This window comes from Tachyglossus aculeatus, chromosome 20 (genome assembly GCF_015852505.1).
Source record: "Tachyglossus aculeatus isolate mTacAcu1 chromosome 20, mTacAcu1.pri, whole genome shotgun sequence".
Taxonomy (NCBI): domain Eukaryota; kingdom Metazoa; phylum Chordata; class Mammalia; order Monotremata; family Tachyglossidae; genus Tachyglossus; species Tachyglossus aculeatus.
Window position 1 is genome coordinate 29,283,198 of NC_052085.1, and position 14,072 is coordinate 29,297,269.

At 53.9% G+C, this 14,072-nt stretch overlaps 1 protein-coding gene across 1 annotated transcript; it reads left to right on the top strand.

The window, feature by feature from the left end:
- The first annotated feature begins 1,488 nt into the window (after nucleotides 1-1,488).
- On the top strand, nucleotides 1,489-9,224 carry FZD4 (frizzled class receptor 4). Its single transcript, XM_038762170.1, has 2 exons — nucleotides 1,489-1,776; nucleotides 7,839-9,224. Exons 1-2 carry the CDS (start codon nucleotides 1,522-1,524, stop codon nucleotides 9,165-9,167), a joined length of 1,584 nt encoding a protein of 527 aa, XP_038618098.1. The 5' UTR covers nucleotides 1,489-1,521; the 3' UTR covers nucleotides 9,168-9,224.
- Nucleotides 9,225-14,072: the final 4,848 nt, after the last annotated feature.

A 14,072-nucleotide genomic window follows, 5' to 3' on the forward strand; every position in this document is an offset into this window, starting at 1 on the left:
TCCCCCCAGGCGGACCTCCTGAAATCCTGCAGCCAGAGTTTCTGAAGTTTCTGCAGCCGGAGACCTTGGAATCGCTACAACCGGACCCCTAGAAGTTTCTGCAGCCGGAGGTCCTGAAGTTTCTGCAGCCGGAGCCCCTGGAATCATTGCAATAGGAGCTCCCGGGGTCGCTGCAGCAGGACCTCCTGAACTTTCTGCAGCCGGAGCCCCCGGAATTGCTGCAATTGGAGCCCCCGGAATCGCTGTACCCCAAGGTCCTGAAGTTTCTGCAGCCGGAGCCACCGGAATCATTGCAATAGGAGCTCCCGGGGTCGCTGCTGCAGGTTTTGCTGAAGTTTTTGCAGCCGGAGTTTCAGAAATCCTGCAGCCGTTGCCTCCGGGGTCCCTGCAGCGGAGGTCCTGAAGTTTCTACAACCGGAGCCCCCGGAATCATTGCAACAGGAGCTCCCGGGGGTCGCTGCAGCCGGACCTCCTGAAGTTCTTGCAGCCGGAGCTTCTAAAATCCTGCAGCCGGGGTCCCTGCAGGGGAGGTCCTGAAGTTTCTGCAGCCGGAGACCCAGGAATTGCTACAATTGGAGCCCCCGGAATAGCTGTAGCAGAAGGTCCTGAAGTTTCTGCAGCCAGAGCCCCCGGAATCATTGCAACAGGAGTTCCCGGGGTCGCTGCAGCCGGACCTCCTGAAGTTTCTGCAGCCGGAGCCCCCGGGGTCCCTGCAGCGGAGCTCCTGAAGTTTCTGCAGCCGGAGCCCCCGGAATCATTGCAACAGGAGTTCCCGGGATCGCTGCAGCCGGACCTCCTAAAGTTTCTGCAGCCGGAGCCCCCGGGGTCCCTGCAGCGGAGCTCCTGAAGTTTCTGCAGCCGGAGCCCCCGGAATTGCTCTACCAGAAGGTCCTGAAGTTTCTGCAGCCGGAGCCCCCGGAATCATTGCAACAGGAGCTCCCGGGGTCGCTGAAGCCGGAGACTCTGGGGTCCCTGCAGCGGAGCTCCTGAAGTTTCTGCAGCCGGAGCCCCCGGAATTGCTCTACCAGAAGGTCCTGAAGTTTCTGCAGCCGGAGCCCTCGGAATCATTGCAACAGGAGCTCCCGGGGTCGCTGCAGCCGGAGACTCTTGGGGTCCCTGCAGCGGAGCTCCTGAAGTTTCTGCAGCCGGAGCCCCCGGAATCATTGCAACAGGAGCTCCCGGGGTCGCTGCAGCCGGAGACTCTTGGGGTCCCTGCAGCGGAGCTCCTGAAGTTTCTGCAGCCGGAGCCCCCGGAATCATTGCAACAGGAGCTCCCGGGGTCGCTGCAGCCGGAGACTCTTGGGGTCCCTGCAGCGGAGCTCCTGACGTTTCTGCAGCCGGAGCCCCGGGAATTGCTGCAGCGGGGGTCCCCCGAGTCTGTGCAGCGGGAGCAGCCCGAGGTGCGGGAGGCTGGGGCAGCCTTCCCCCCGAATCGGAGGTCCCGGGCCCCCCAGATTGGAGGGGAGGCGGGCCAGCCCGGGCGGGTGGGGCCGGGGCCGGGGGCCCCGCTCGGCCGTGCCCATGCCCGCCCCCGGGCCCCCGCTGCAGGTCCTGCTGCAGGTCCTGCTGGTGCTGCTGCCCGGCCGCGGGGCCCGGGCCTTCGGCGACGAGGAGGAGCGCCGCTGCGACCCCATCCGCATCGCCATGTGCCAGAACCTGGGCTACAACGTCACCAAGATGCCCAACCTGGTGGGCCACGAGCTGCAGGCCGACGCCGAGCTGCAGCTCACCACCTTCACCCCGCTCATCCAGTACGGCTGCTCCGGACAGCTGCAGGTGGGGACCCCAGGAAACGGGGCGACAGCCCCAAGGGCCCGGAAGACACCCCCTTCCCTCCCTAGATAATAATAATGATGGCATTCGTTAAGCGCTTACTATGTGCCAAGCACGGCGCTGGGGGAGATACAAGGTGATCAGGTTGTCTCACCTGGGGCTCACAGTCTTCATCCCCATTTGACTGTTGAAGGCACAGAGAAGTTAAGTGAGTTGCCCAAACATCGGTGGAGTCGGGATTTGAACCTATGACCTCTGACTCCAAAGCCCGGGCTCTTTCCACTGAGCCACGCTGTTAAGCGCGTAATATGTGCCAAGCACTGCGCTGGGGGAGATACAAGGTGATCAGGTTGTCCCACCTGGGGCTCACAGTCTTCATCCCCATTTGACAGTTGAAGTCACTGAGGCACAGAGAAGTGAGTTGCCCAGACATTGGTGGAGTCGGGATTTGATCCTATGACCTCCGACTCCAAAGCCCGGGCTCTTTCCACTGAGTCACGCTGTTAAGCGCGTAATATGTGCCAAGCACTGCGCTGGGGGAGATACAAGGTGATCAGGTTCTCCCACCTGGGGCTCACAGTCTTCATCCCCATTTGACAGTTGACGTCACTGAGGCACAGAGAAGTGAGTTGCCCAAACATTGGTGGAGTCGGGATTTGAACCTATGACCTCCGACTCCAAAGCCCGGGCTCTTTCCACTGAGCCACGCTGTTAAGCGCTTAATATGTGCCAAGCACTGCGCTGGGGGAGATACAAGGTGATCAGGTTGTCCCACCTGGGGCTCACAGTCTTCATCCCCATTTGACAGTTGAAGTCACTGAGGCACAGAGAAGTGAGTTGCCCAAACATTGGTGGAGTCGGGATTTGAACCTATGACCTCCGACTTCAAAGCCCAGGCTCTTTCCACTGAGCCACGCTGTTAAGCGCGTAATATGTGCCAAGCACTGCGCTGGGGGAGATACAAGGTTATCAGGTTCTCCCACCTGGGGCTCACAGTCTTCATCCCCATTTGACAGTTGAAGGCACAGAGAAGTGAGTTGCCCAAACATCGGTGGAGTCGGGATTTGAACCTATGACCTCCGATTCCAAAGCCCGGGCTCTTTCCTTCCACTGAGCCACGCTGTTAAGCGCTTAATATGTGCCAAGCACTGCGCTGGGGGAGATACAAGGTGATCAGGTTGTCCCACCTGGGGCTCACAGTCTTCATCCCCATTTGACTGTTGAAGGCACAGAGAAGTTAAGTGAGTTGCCCAAACATTGGTGGAGTCGGGATTTGAACCTATGACCTCTGACTCCAAAGCCCGGGCTCTTTCCACTGAGCCACGCTGTTAAGCGCGTAATATGTGCCAAGCACTGCGCTGGGGGAGATACAAGGTGATCAGGTTCTCCCACCTGGGGCTCACAGTCTTCATCCCCATTTGACAGTTGAAGGCACAGAGAAGTTAAATGAGTTGCCCAAACATTGGTGGAGTCGGGATTTGAACCTATGACCTCCGACTCCAAAGCCCGGGCTCTTTCCACTGAGCCACGCTGTTAAGCGCTTAATATGTGCCAAGCACTGCGCTGGGGGAGATACAGGGTGATCAGGTTGTCCCACTGGGGCGCACAGTCTTCATCCCCGGTTGACAGTTGAAGTCACTGAGGCACGGAGAAGTTAAGTGAGTTGCCCAAACATCGGTGGAGTTGGGATTTGAACCTGTGACCTCTGACTCCAAAGCCCAGGGTCTTTCCACTGAGCCACGCTGTTAAGCACTTACTATGTGCCAAGCACTGCTCTGGGGGAGATACAAGGTGATCAGGTTGCCCCACAGAGGGGCTTACAGTTTTAATTCCCATTTTACAGATGAGGTAACTGAGGCACAGAGAAGTTAAGTGACTTGCCCAAAGTCACACAGCTGACAATTGGCGGAGTTGGGATTTGAACCTACGACCTCTGACTCCAAAGCCCGGGCTCTTAAAGTTGTACCACGCTGTTAAGTGCTTACTATGTGCCAAGCACTGCACACTGCACTGGGGGAGATACAAGGTGATCAGGTTGTCCCACCTGGGGATCACAGTTTTCATCTCCATTTGACAGTTGAAGTCACTGAGGCACAGAGAAGTTAAGTGAGTTGCTCAAAGTCGCACAGTTGTTAAGCGGTAGAGTCCTCTGACTCCCAAGCCCATGCTCTTTCCACTAAGCCACGCTGCTTCTCTAATCTCTGTCACCCCCTCTCTACGGCCTTCCAGCCTCTAGCTCGGTCTCTGCATCTCCCTCCTCTTCTGCCTGTCTGTGTCTTTTTCTCCCTTCTATCTCTCTGCACTTCCCACTTCTGCCTGTTTCTGTCCTTTTCTGTCTCTTTCACCCCTCTAGCCTTGACTGTCTGCATCTCCTGTCTCTTTTCCCTCCCTCCTTTTGTCTCTTTGTCTCTCCCTCCTGATCTGCCTTTCTCTGTCTCTGTCCCTTTCCATCTGTCTTTCTCCCCATCTTTATCTCTCTTCACCTCCCTCCTATTCCTCCTTTCTCGGTCTCTGTTCCTCTCTGTCTGTCTCTTTTTCCCCCATCTTTGTCTCTTTACATCTCCCTCCTGTTCTGCCTTTCTGTGTCTCTGTCCCTTTCCATCTGTCTCTCTGCATCTCCCTCCTATTCTGCTTTCCTATGTCTCTGTTCCTTTGTCTGTCTCTTTTTCCCCCTATCTTTGTCTCCCTGGATCTCCCTCCCACTCTGCCTTCTCTGTCTCTGTCCTTTTCTGTCTGTCCCTTTCTCCCCCCATCTTTATCTCTACTTCTCCTTCCTATTCTGCTTTTCTGTCTCTGTCCTTTTCTGCCGCTTTCTTTTCATTCTACAAGCTCCTCTCTGTCACTCTCCTTTTCTCCCTTTCTCTACCAGTGTCCTTTTCTCTCTCTCCTTCTCTGTATTTCAGCCTCTGTTGTCCCTTTTAGCCTCTTTCTGCTCTGTCTCCCAACTTCTCTCTACCTCTGTCTCTCCTTGTCCCTTTCAGCTTCTCTCTCCTCTCTGCCTCCCAGCCTCTCTGTCCATTTCAGCTTCTCTCTCCTCTCTGCCTCCCAGCTTCTCTCTGTCTCCATGTCTCTGTCCCTTCCTGCTTCTCTATCTTCTCTGTTTTCCAGACTCTCTCCATTTCTTCTCTGTCTCTCTCCCTCTTTCTGTCTCTCTTCTCCCCCTTCTCCTCCTCCCACTTACCTCCCTTTTCTGAGACCCAAAGCCAAAATATTGTGCAAGTGATCTGGCCTGTAAAAGAGGCCATTGCACCCTACCCTTCTGTTTGTCTCCCCCCACTGCTCTCCCCCCAGACCCCTAACTCCGTTGGACACTGAGGGCGAATGGGAAGGGAGGGTCCAGTTGGAGAGACCGACCCGGACGTGAGGTCCTGGGTCCCCCCAGCTGCGAGCTCTGGGGATATAGTGTCAGGAACCCCACACCGCCCACCCCATCTGTTCAGCTTCCCTCGTGGGATCCCAGCCCCTTCCAGAGTTTGGGACGACATGGACCCACCTCCCACCCTCCTCCGTTTACCCCTTGGCGACAGCTCACCGAAGGAGCCAAGGGAGTAGAGGTGCCGGCTGAGTCTGGCCAATTCTTCGCTCCGGCCTCCAGGCTGGGGCCCACCAGTCTGCTGGAGAGTTGGGGGGATCCAGGAGCACGACCCGTCGGTGTCCCGGCCAGGCCCAATTTACAATCAGCATAAAGACCAAGGCTCAAACTCCTTCCATCCCCAAGCCTGGGTGGTCGGTCCATCAGTCCACCAATCGTGTTCGTTGAGCGCTTACTGTGTGCAGTACTCCGTACTGTACTAAGCACTTGAGAGAGTACAAAAGAACAATATAACAGACACGTTCCCTGCCCACAGTGAGCTTAGAGGGGGAGACAGACATTAATAGAAATCAGTCAAGTCACAGTTACGTTCTTAAGTGCCGTTGGGCCGGGACGGGGAATGAATTAGGGTCTAACAAATCTGATGAAGGTAGACCATCCCTGCCCCATGCCTACGAGAGGAAGGGGTACCAGATTATTACAGGCTTGTTTGCTCTGGGTCAAAACCGTACCTTTCCACCCAGGAAGACTCAAGCCGTACATACTCCCTGCTGAGTTTCTCTCCAAAGCTCCCAGCTGCCTCTTTTCTGGAGTCCTGAATTGGATTTAGAAAGAGAGAAATAGATAACCCCTCCCCCTCTCCGAGTTGGGTTTGAGAAATGATCGCCTTTCTCTGGGTTTGGAACCGACGTGTCCCCTGACAGTTGTTGGGTTGGTCTGGGTTGTTTGGTTTCTTTTTTTTTTTTTTTAACGTTTTGGCTGGAGAAGCAGCTTTTGCAGGGCTATGCATTTTTAATTCCATTTATCCCGGGGAGGCAGCCAAGCAGTTTGCAGGAAAACACGGGGATCCCTTTTCTTGCTGGAAAACAGTCACTTGAAACTGCGTCTGGAAGGAGCAGTGGAGGCTGTGTTTATCCACGCTTGATGGATGGAGAACAGGGGCCGCAGGCCCTCCCCTGCTGGGCCTGACTGATGGCAGGGAGTCAGTGCTTACATTTTCCTGTTGGGACTCTTGAGTGTTCAAACTAAGCGGAGATCTCATCAAGCCCGCCGCCGACCCCTTTCCCACCTCCTCCATTTACCCCAGACCACCACTCTCCCCACCGTCAAAGCATTATTAGGGTCACATCTCCCAAGAGGCTTTCTCCGATGAAGCCCTCTTCCGCACCCCCGGCTCCCTCTCCTTTCGGAGTCATCTGTCCGCTTGGATCTGTGACCTTTGGGCATTTGATATACACCCCACGCTCAGCCCTGTAGCATTTAGGTACGTATCTTTAAATGATACGCATTTCTGATTTATATTAATGCCTCTCTCCCCCTCTAGACTAAGTGCGTTGCGGACAGGGAACGTGATTGCTAACCATGTTTTTGTACTCTCCCAAGTGCTTAGTACAGTGTTCTGCACATAGTAAGTGCTCAATAAATAACACTGATTGATTGAGCAGAGTCAAGACCCTGATCTTGGAAGGTCTCACTTTGAATCCAGTCGTTTGTCCTCCCTGGCTTCAAATTGCTATTCGTTGCGGAGCAGAAACCCTGTTCTGCTTTGGAATTGATATTTGAAGGAAAAAGGAGAAGAGAAGGAGAAATACTTTCTTTGCCTTTCTAGGAAGAGGTCTGGGGAAAGGATCGTAGTGGGCGGGAAGGAGGTGCATTAAACATCCCTTTTTACCTGGTTCACTGCCATCATTCATCTCAAAATTGGTTTGAGAGGATCCTGAAAGTTTACTTGAAAACGCTTGATCCAAACCTAAAAAGTTGCCTTCTGCTATCCTACTCCTAACCTACTTTTTTCGTTGTTGTTGTTGTTTCACTTGAAACTTTTACTTGAACAAAACCAGGGGAAAAGAGCTTCGTTTGAATAACTTTACGTCCTTAGGGACTCTCAGTTTGAAGTCAAAAGAGACTGCAGATACGGCCAGTTTTTTACGTCAGAATGTCGGGGAACATTCAGTCTCGGGCTTCTGGTGTTCCCAAGTGCTTAGTACAGTGCATAGCACCTAGACTGTGAGCCCACTGTTGGGTAGGGACTGTCTCTATATCATCATCATCATCAATCGTATTTATTGAGCGCTTACTGTGTGCAGAGCACTGTACTAAGCGCTTGGGAAGTACAAGTTGGCAACATATAGAGACAGTCCCTACCCAGTAGTGGGCTCACAGTCTAAAAGGGGGAGACAGAGAGCAAAACCAAACATACCAAGAAAATAAAATAAATAGAATAGATATGTACAAGTAAAATAAATAAATAGAGAAATAAATATGTACATACATATATACAGGTGCTGTGGGGAAGGGAAGGAGGTAAGATGGGGGGGATGGAGAGGGGGACGAGGGGGAGAGGAAGGAAGGGGCTCAGTCTGGGAAGGCCTCCTGGAAGAGGTGAGCTCTCAGTAGGGCCTTGAAGGGAAGATCTCTCAGGAAGCAGGGGGCTGGATCAGGTGATCCCCTGAAGTCCCCTGCCACCTCTGGGGCTCTGGGGTTCCCAAAGTGAGGGCTGACCCATGTTGTCGCTGTTGTCATCCCTCTCTAGTTCTTCTTGTGTTCGGTCTACGTCCCGATGTGCACGGAGAAGATCAACATTCCCATCGGCCCCTGTGGCGGCATGTGTCTCTCAGTCAAGAGGAGGTGCGAGCCGGTCTTGAAGGAGTTTGGCTTCGCCTGGCCGGACAGCCTGAACTGCAGCAAATTCCCCCCGCAGAACGACCACAACCACATGTGCATGGAGGGCCCCGGGGACGAGGACGTGCCCCTGCCCCACAAGACGTCCCTGGCGCCCGGCGAGGAGTGTCACTCGATGGGCGCCCGCTCGGACCAGTACGTCTGGGTGAAGAGGAGCCTGTCCTGCGTGCTCAAGTGCGGCTACGACGCCGGTCTCCACAGCCGGTCGGCCAAGGAGTTCACCGACGTCTGGATGGCCGTCTGGGCCAGCCTGTGCTTCGTGTCGACCGCCTTCACGGTCCTGACGTTCCTCATCGACTCGTCGCGCTTCTCCTACCCGGAGCGGCCCATCATCTTCCTCAGCATGTGCTACAACATCTACAGCGTCGCCTACCTGGTGCGGCTGACGGTGGGCCGGGAGAGGATCTCCTGCGACTTCGAAGAGGCCGCGGAGCCCGTCCTCATCCAGGAGGGCCTGAAGAACACGGGCTGCGCCATCATCTTCCTGCTGATGTACTTCTTCGGGATGGCCAGTTCCATCTGGTGGGTCATCCTGACCCTCACGTGGTTCTTGACGGCCGGGCTGAAGTGGGGCCACGAGGCCATCGAGATGCACAGCTCCTACTTCCACATCGCCGCCTGGGCCATCCCGGCCGTGAAGACCATCGTCGTCCTGATCATGCGGCTGGTGGACGCGGACGAGCTCACGGGCCTGTGCTACGTCGGCGGCCAGAACCTCGACGCCCTCACCGGCTTCGTCGTGGCCCCCCTCTTCACGTACCTGGTGGTTGGGACCCTGTTCATCGCCGCCGGCCTCGGGGCCCTGTTCAAGATCCGCTCGAACCTCCAGAAGGACGGGACCCAGACGGACAAGCTGGAGAGGCTGATGGTCAAAATCGGCGTCTTCTCCGTCCTCTACACGGTGCCGGCCACCTGCGTGATCGCTTGCTACTTCTACGAGATCTCCAACTGGACGCTGTTCCGCTCCTCGGCGGACGAGGCCGGCGTGGCGGTGGAGACGCTCAAGATGTTCATGTCTCTGCTGGTGGGCATCACTTCTGGCATGTGGATCTGGTCGGCGAAGACGCTGCACGCCTGGCAGAAGTGTTCCAACAGACTGGTCAATTCAGGGAAGGTAAAACGGGACAAGAGAGCCGACGGTTGGGTGAAACCGGGGAAAGGAAACGAAACTGTAGTGTGAACCCGGGCCGACCCACGGATTGCCGTGCCCTCCTCCCCTTCCGTCTCTCTCTCTCTCCATCTCTCACCCTCTCTGTCTGTCCTCCAATTTCTCTCTCTTTTTCTCTCTCTTCCTCCCTCCCTCCCTCCCTCCCTCTCTCTCTAGAGCACAGGCCCGGAAGTCAGAAGGATCTGGGTTCCAGTCCCGGATCCGCCACTTGCCTGCTGGGTGACCTTAGGCAAGTCACTTCGCTTCTCTGGGCTTCAGTGACCTCCATCTATGAGGATTAAGATTGTGAGCCCCAGGTGAGACGGGGACTGTGTCCAACCCGATTTTCTTGTATCGACCCCAGCGCTCAGTACAGTGCATGGAACATAGTAAGTGCCTAACAAATGCCACAGTTATTATTGTTACTATTCTAAATTCCCTCCCTCTCTCGCTCCACCTCCATCACTCCCCAACCAAAGAGGAAGAAATGCTTTAATTCAGCAAGATTGTTGCTGAAAGATTTATGCAATAACCTAGTTTGAGCAAAGCTCGTGAGAGTAAGCAAGACCTTCCCCCACCTAGAAAACGACTCTGTTGTCAACTGGGGGGGTTCTCCAAAATGGGAAAACCAGTAGAGGCTGTAAAAGCTGTGAAAATTTTAAAAATGTGACACTTCAGCCAGAGTATGGAATGAAGGCTTGTAGCCGGGGCTGTTTGCCGAAATGGAACCGGAGTGGGTACCGCAGACCAAAAAGGCCTGTTTCCAATCATTTATAATCCAGGCGTGTTTGACGTAATTTGGTGACTTCTCTGATTACCATGTTTCTCCAGCGCTTACCACTGTGTTTGGTCCCCAGTAAGCGCTTAGTAAACATCATGGTTAGTATAACTCACCTCGATGGGCGATGTGTTTTTAGAGACCTGAATCTTTAAAAAATATATATATCATGATGCCACCAGGTTGCTGTAGGAGGCTGAAAACCTGATGCCCCCAGGTTCCATTGCGATGGACCGCTCTGCAGATCCCAGGAGCAGGCTTTGACCCTCCCTCGCCTCCCCTCCAAACTCTACTTCCCCCACTCGTGGCATCCTCAACTCCCCCCGATCCCCCCAAATCCCCCCAAGCTGTGTGTGCTGAAACTTGCAGGGAGGAGCCCTTCATAGATCGAAACACAGACTGGCTCTTTCCCAGAGTAAAGAAGCCTAGAAACACTGGAAAATGCTGGCTTCAGAGAAGTGCCAGAGCTGACTTAAGACAAACAGCAGAGGAGGGGGCTTACTTGCTGCATAGAGCAGGGCTGAACCCTCCCCTCTTCCTCCCAGCCTGAAAGTGGTGATGCCACAGGCTCCCGTGCTTTTACAGTTGAGCCGAAAGTTTAGGTAAACTCAACCATAAACAGGCATAAAGACTCAAGTGGGTACTTCTGAATCCTTTGACCTATTTTCTAGGTGGCTTTTCCATTTTCCTTTGATTCTGCATTATTGTCTTTTTTAAGAAAAATCTATTTTTGTAGTTTTCTTTTTTTCAACTGCAGTCTGTGTAATGAGGGGGGCAACGAAAGGCAGTGCAGTTCTGACAATCACTTAATTCAAAGAGAAATGAGAGTTACCGAGTCTCTTCACCTTCCTCACCCCCGGAGTCCCATTGCACAAAGCAATTAAGCCTTAATATATTTCACTTGGTGTGATTATATCTTTGCAGACGCCAGTCTAGGAGGGTTAAAATGTTGAGTTTCTTGGCAACTTTGTCTTCATCCAGATTAGCTGGGTTATTTGTGTGGATCCCTTACAATTAAAAGAACATTCTCCGACCGTGACACATAGGACAAGCGACTGACTTTAACTCTGGACAACATGCAGTCTCAGAACGATAGTGTGGGTTTTTGTTTTGGACTTTTTCAAAAAAAAATTGCGAGAAAGTTATCAGGCTGACTGGTCTCCCACCCAACAATAGAGACATTTTCCATTCTGAAAAAGGATCTTAGGAGAGCCGTTCCAAACTCAGGGAGGGTTTGCGGGGGGCGGGGGGGGGGAGGGATGCAAGGGGGAGGAATAATTGCTTTCTAGACGTTGGCTGAGGTTTTCTTTTTTTACAATAACCCCAGGGCAGGTTGGCCTGAAGTAGTTAAGAGGAGCTCAAGGGCAGTTCCAAACTCCAGCCTGAGTCTCCTGTGGTCAGGCTGGGGCAGAGTGTCAAGTGCTGAAAACTCACAGGGCCTTAAGGAGCTTCCTACTCAGCTTCCCTGCCTCATGATGCTCGCGGCGGGCACCTCTTCGATGAGCCGCAAGGCTAAGTGGCCGCTCTCCTGAACCCTCTGGCCATCGAGCCTCTGAGGCTCCGCGCTGCAGCTGACTCTCTGTCCTTTTCTCGGACAAACTCCGGACCGGTGATCTGAAGTCTTGGCTACAAGTAGTGTGGTCTAGTAGAAGGAGCCCGGGGCTCAGGCCAGAGTTTTAATTCCGGCTCTGCCACTAGCCTTCTGAGTGACCTTTGGGCAAGTCGCTTAACTTCTTTGTGCCTCGGCTTCTTCATCTGTAAGATGAGAGTTAAAAGCCTGTTTTCCCTCCCCTTTAGACTGTGAGCCCCTTGTGGGACAGGGGCAGTGCCCCACACGATTATCTTGTGTCTGCCCCAGCACTTAGTAGGGGCTTGGAACCTAGTAAGCGCTTAACAAACACCTCATTTGTTATTGATTATGGTCTCTCAATAGTATTTATGGAGTGCCTCTTCCGTGTGAGATTGGGCTTTACAGGCTTGAGTTTGGCTCCTCCATCATGGGGTGAGGGACGAGGTGAAGGGTCCCCATACAGCGTTTTGGATTCCGGAAGGGAGACTTCTTAACTGGCAGGCTTGGGAGTTTCAGGCCAAGTGGAAACGGAAAGCGACCATGGCCAGGGAGGAGTGTTCACGGGACTTGGGACCCCCAGGGAAAATGATCCCAGGCTGAACCGGTGCAAACTGGTCTGAGGAGCCACCGAGAGGAAATGGAGGCCCTGACCTCGCTGTCTGGTGGAAGTCTGCCCCCGCCCTTTCTTCCCCTCCCTTCCTCTAGCCCAGGGCAAAGGCCATGTGTAGCCCATCCTCTTTGTCCGCCACAAGGGATATTGCCTCGTGACTTGACCTCCCTGTGGGGACCGGGGAGCTGTGCAGAGTTCTGGACCCGCCTGGGAGGTAAGGAATCACGCAGGACAGCCTGCAAAGCCCGGACCTTCCTCTCCAGTTGTCCAGCCTTTAAAGCTAAAGCTCACTCTGCCAGCAGGACAACAACTCCTCAGCCACCAGCTCCCAGGGAGGGGAAGGACCTGGCCCTTAAACCATTGGCCTTGCCCAAGCATTGTACTTGCCCAGCGCTGTGCACATGGTAGACGTTCAATAAAAAGCACTGGTTAGTTGATGGATTGGTTCAGCCTAGTTGGTTCAGCAGAGCCCTTTCAGCCTCCAACCTGCTCACTGCCAGCTTCCTTGAGCCAGCCCAGCTGGGATAAGTCGAGGGACTGCCTGAGGAGAGAGTTTGGCTTCCTGACCCTCTAAGGAGACAGAGCTGGTCTTTTGGGAAGCTCAGTGGTTTCCTCATATCTGCACTATTGGAGGGGAGAGAAGACAGACCCAGCAGAAGGAGGGAACGCTTAGATTCCCCACTCTCCGTCTCCCTTATTAGGGCAGAGGGCCCCTGGAAAGGTGGGGATGCAGTTCCAGACTGTGGGTGCTTTGGTGGGGAAAAGTCAGAGGGGAGGTAACGTTGGATGAAGTTGGTGAGAGGTTTAAAAAGAAGAAAATGACCGGATAATCCTCCAAGTCGATAATCCCCCGGGAGCTGATAAAGAGCTGACTCTCCCCATTCAATCCAAGAATGGCTTTTCCCCGGTACCTCGGTTTCTTCGAAGCATGGGCCAATCGTGGAAATCCAAGGGCTGGCAGGGCCGGGTCAGCGCTGAGCCGCGAGGCTGTTGACTGGAAATGGAGCCGGCGGTTCGTTCCAGCTCAACGTGCCTCTGGACGAGAACAGGAACGGCTAGATTTGGGTCAGGGCTCGGCTACCAAGCCCCGCTAAGCCTGTCGGGAACCCTCCCTTCTACACCCCATCCCATTCGTATCCTCCCCGGTTTCTCATCCCCAGTTTGAGCCAGCAAATTCTGCGGCGCCCAAACATTTGATGGGGTCTCAGAGTCCTTGGGCCCAAGTTGAAGGTGGGTTCCTTCTCCCCAACCCATCCTCTCCCTTCCCACCAACCTGGGTCTTCCATGCGACTGGGGCCTCGGTGTTCTCCCATGGGAATTCACGTCTAGCAGGCTTTGGGATCCAGGCCCATCTCTGTTGCTGCCGCTCCTGCTCTTGACGTAAGTTTTGCTCCTTAGCCTGGGCAGCGGTGGGGTGCTCAGTCGACGTTTGGTGTCAAGAGGCTGGAAAAGACCCTCAGTCTGAGCCCATGAAAGCCTCTGGCCCCGGTGATCAAACCAGAGGGAGAGATGCAAGATGGGGGGGAACCCCTCGGGAGATAGGAAGTGTGAGCATTCAGGCCGTCCCAGGTGAGCAGTCCAATTGTGATCAAACCCACTCCACAAACAGGGTCACCACTGCTACTATTGGTTCAGCTGAACCCCCCCCCCCCCCAACCATGTCCCCCTCAAAAAGTACCCAACATGTTGGTTCCCAACTGAACCCCTTGCATAAAACAGGTCAGGATTGGATCTCGGAGCTTTAAATAGAACAGGACCCTGATGATCGTTTGGTTTTGAGGATGTACAAAGCGTATATCTGCATTGCTGTATGTACTGTAAATTTCTAATTTATCACTGTACAAAAGAAACTTTGCTATTTAATTTTTGTATCAAAAGAAAATAAAAGTTTTGTCTATGAATCTGCGAGGGGATAAGGAAGGTTTTTTGTACTTCCTGGTGGTAACTGAGGTTGTAATAAGATTAATCGGGCATCCTCTG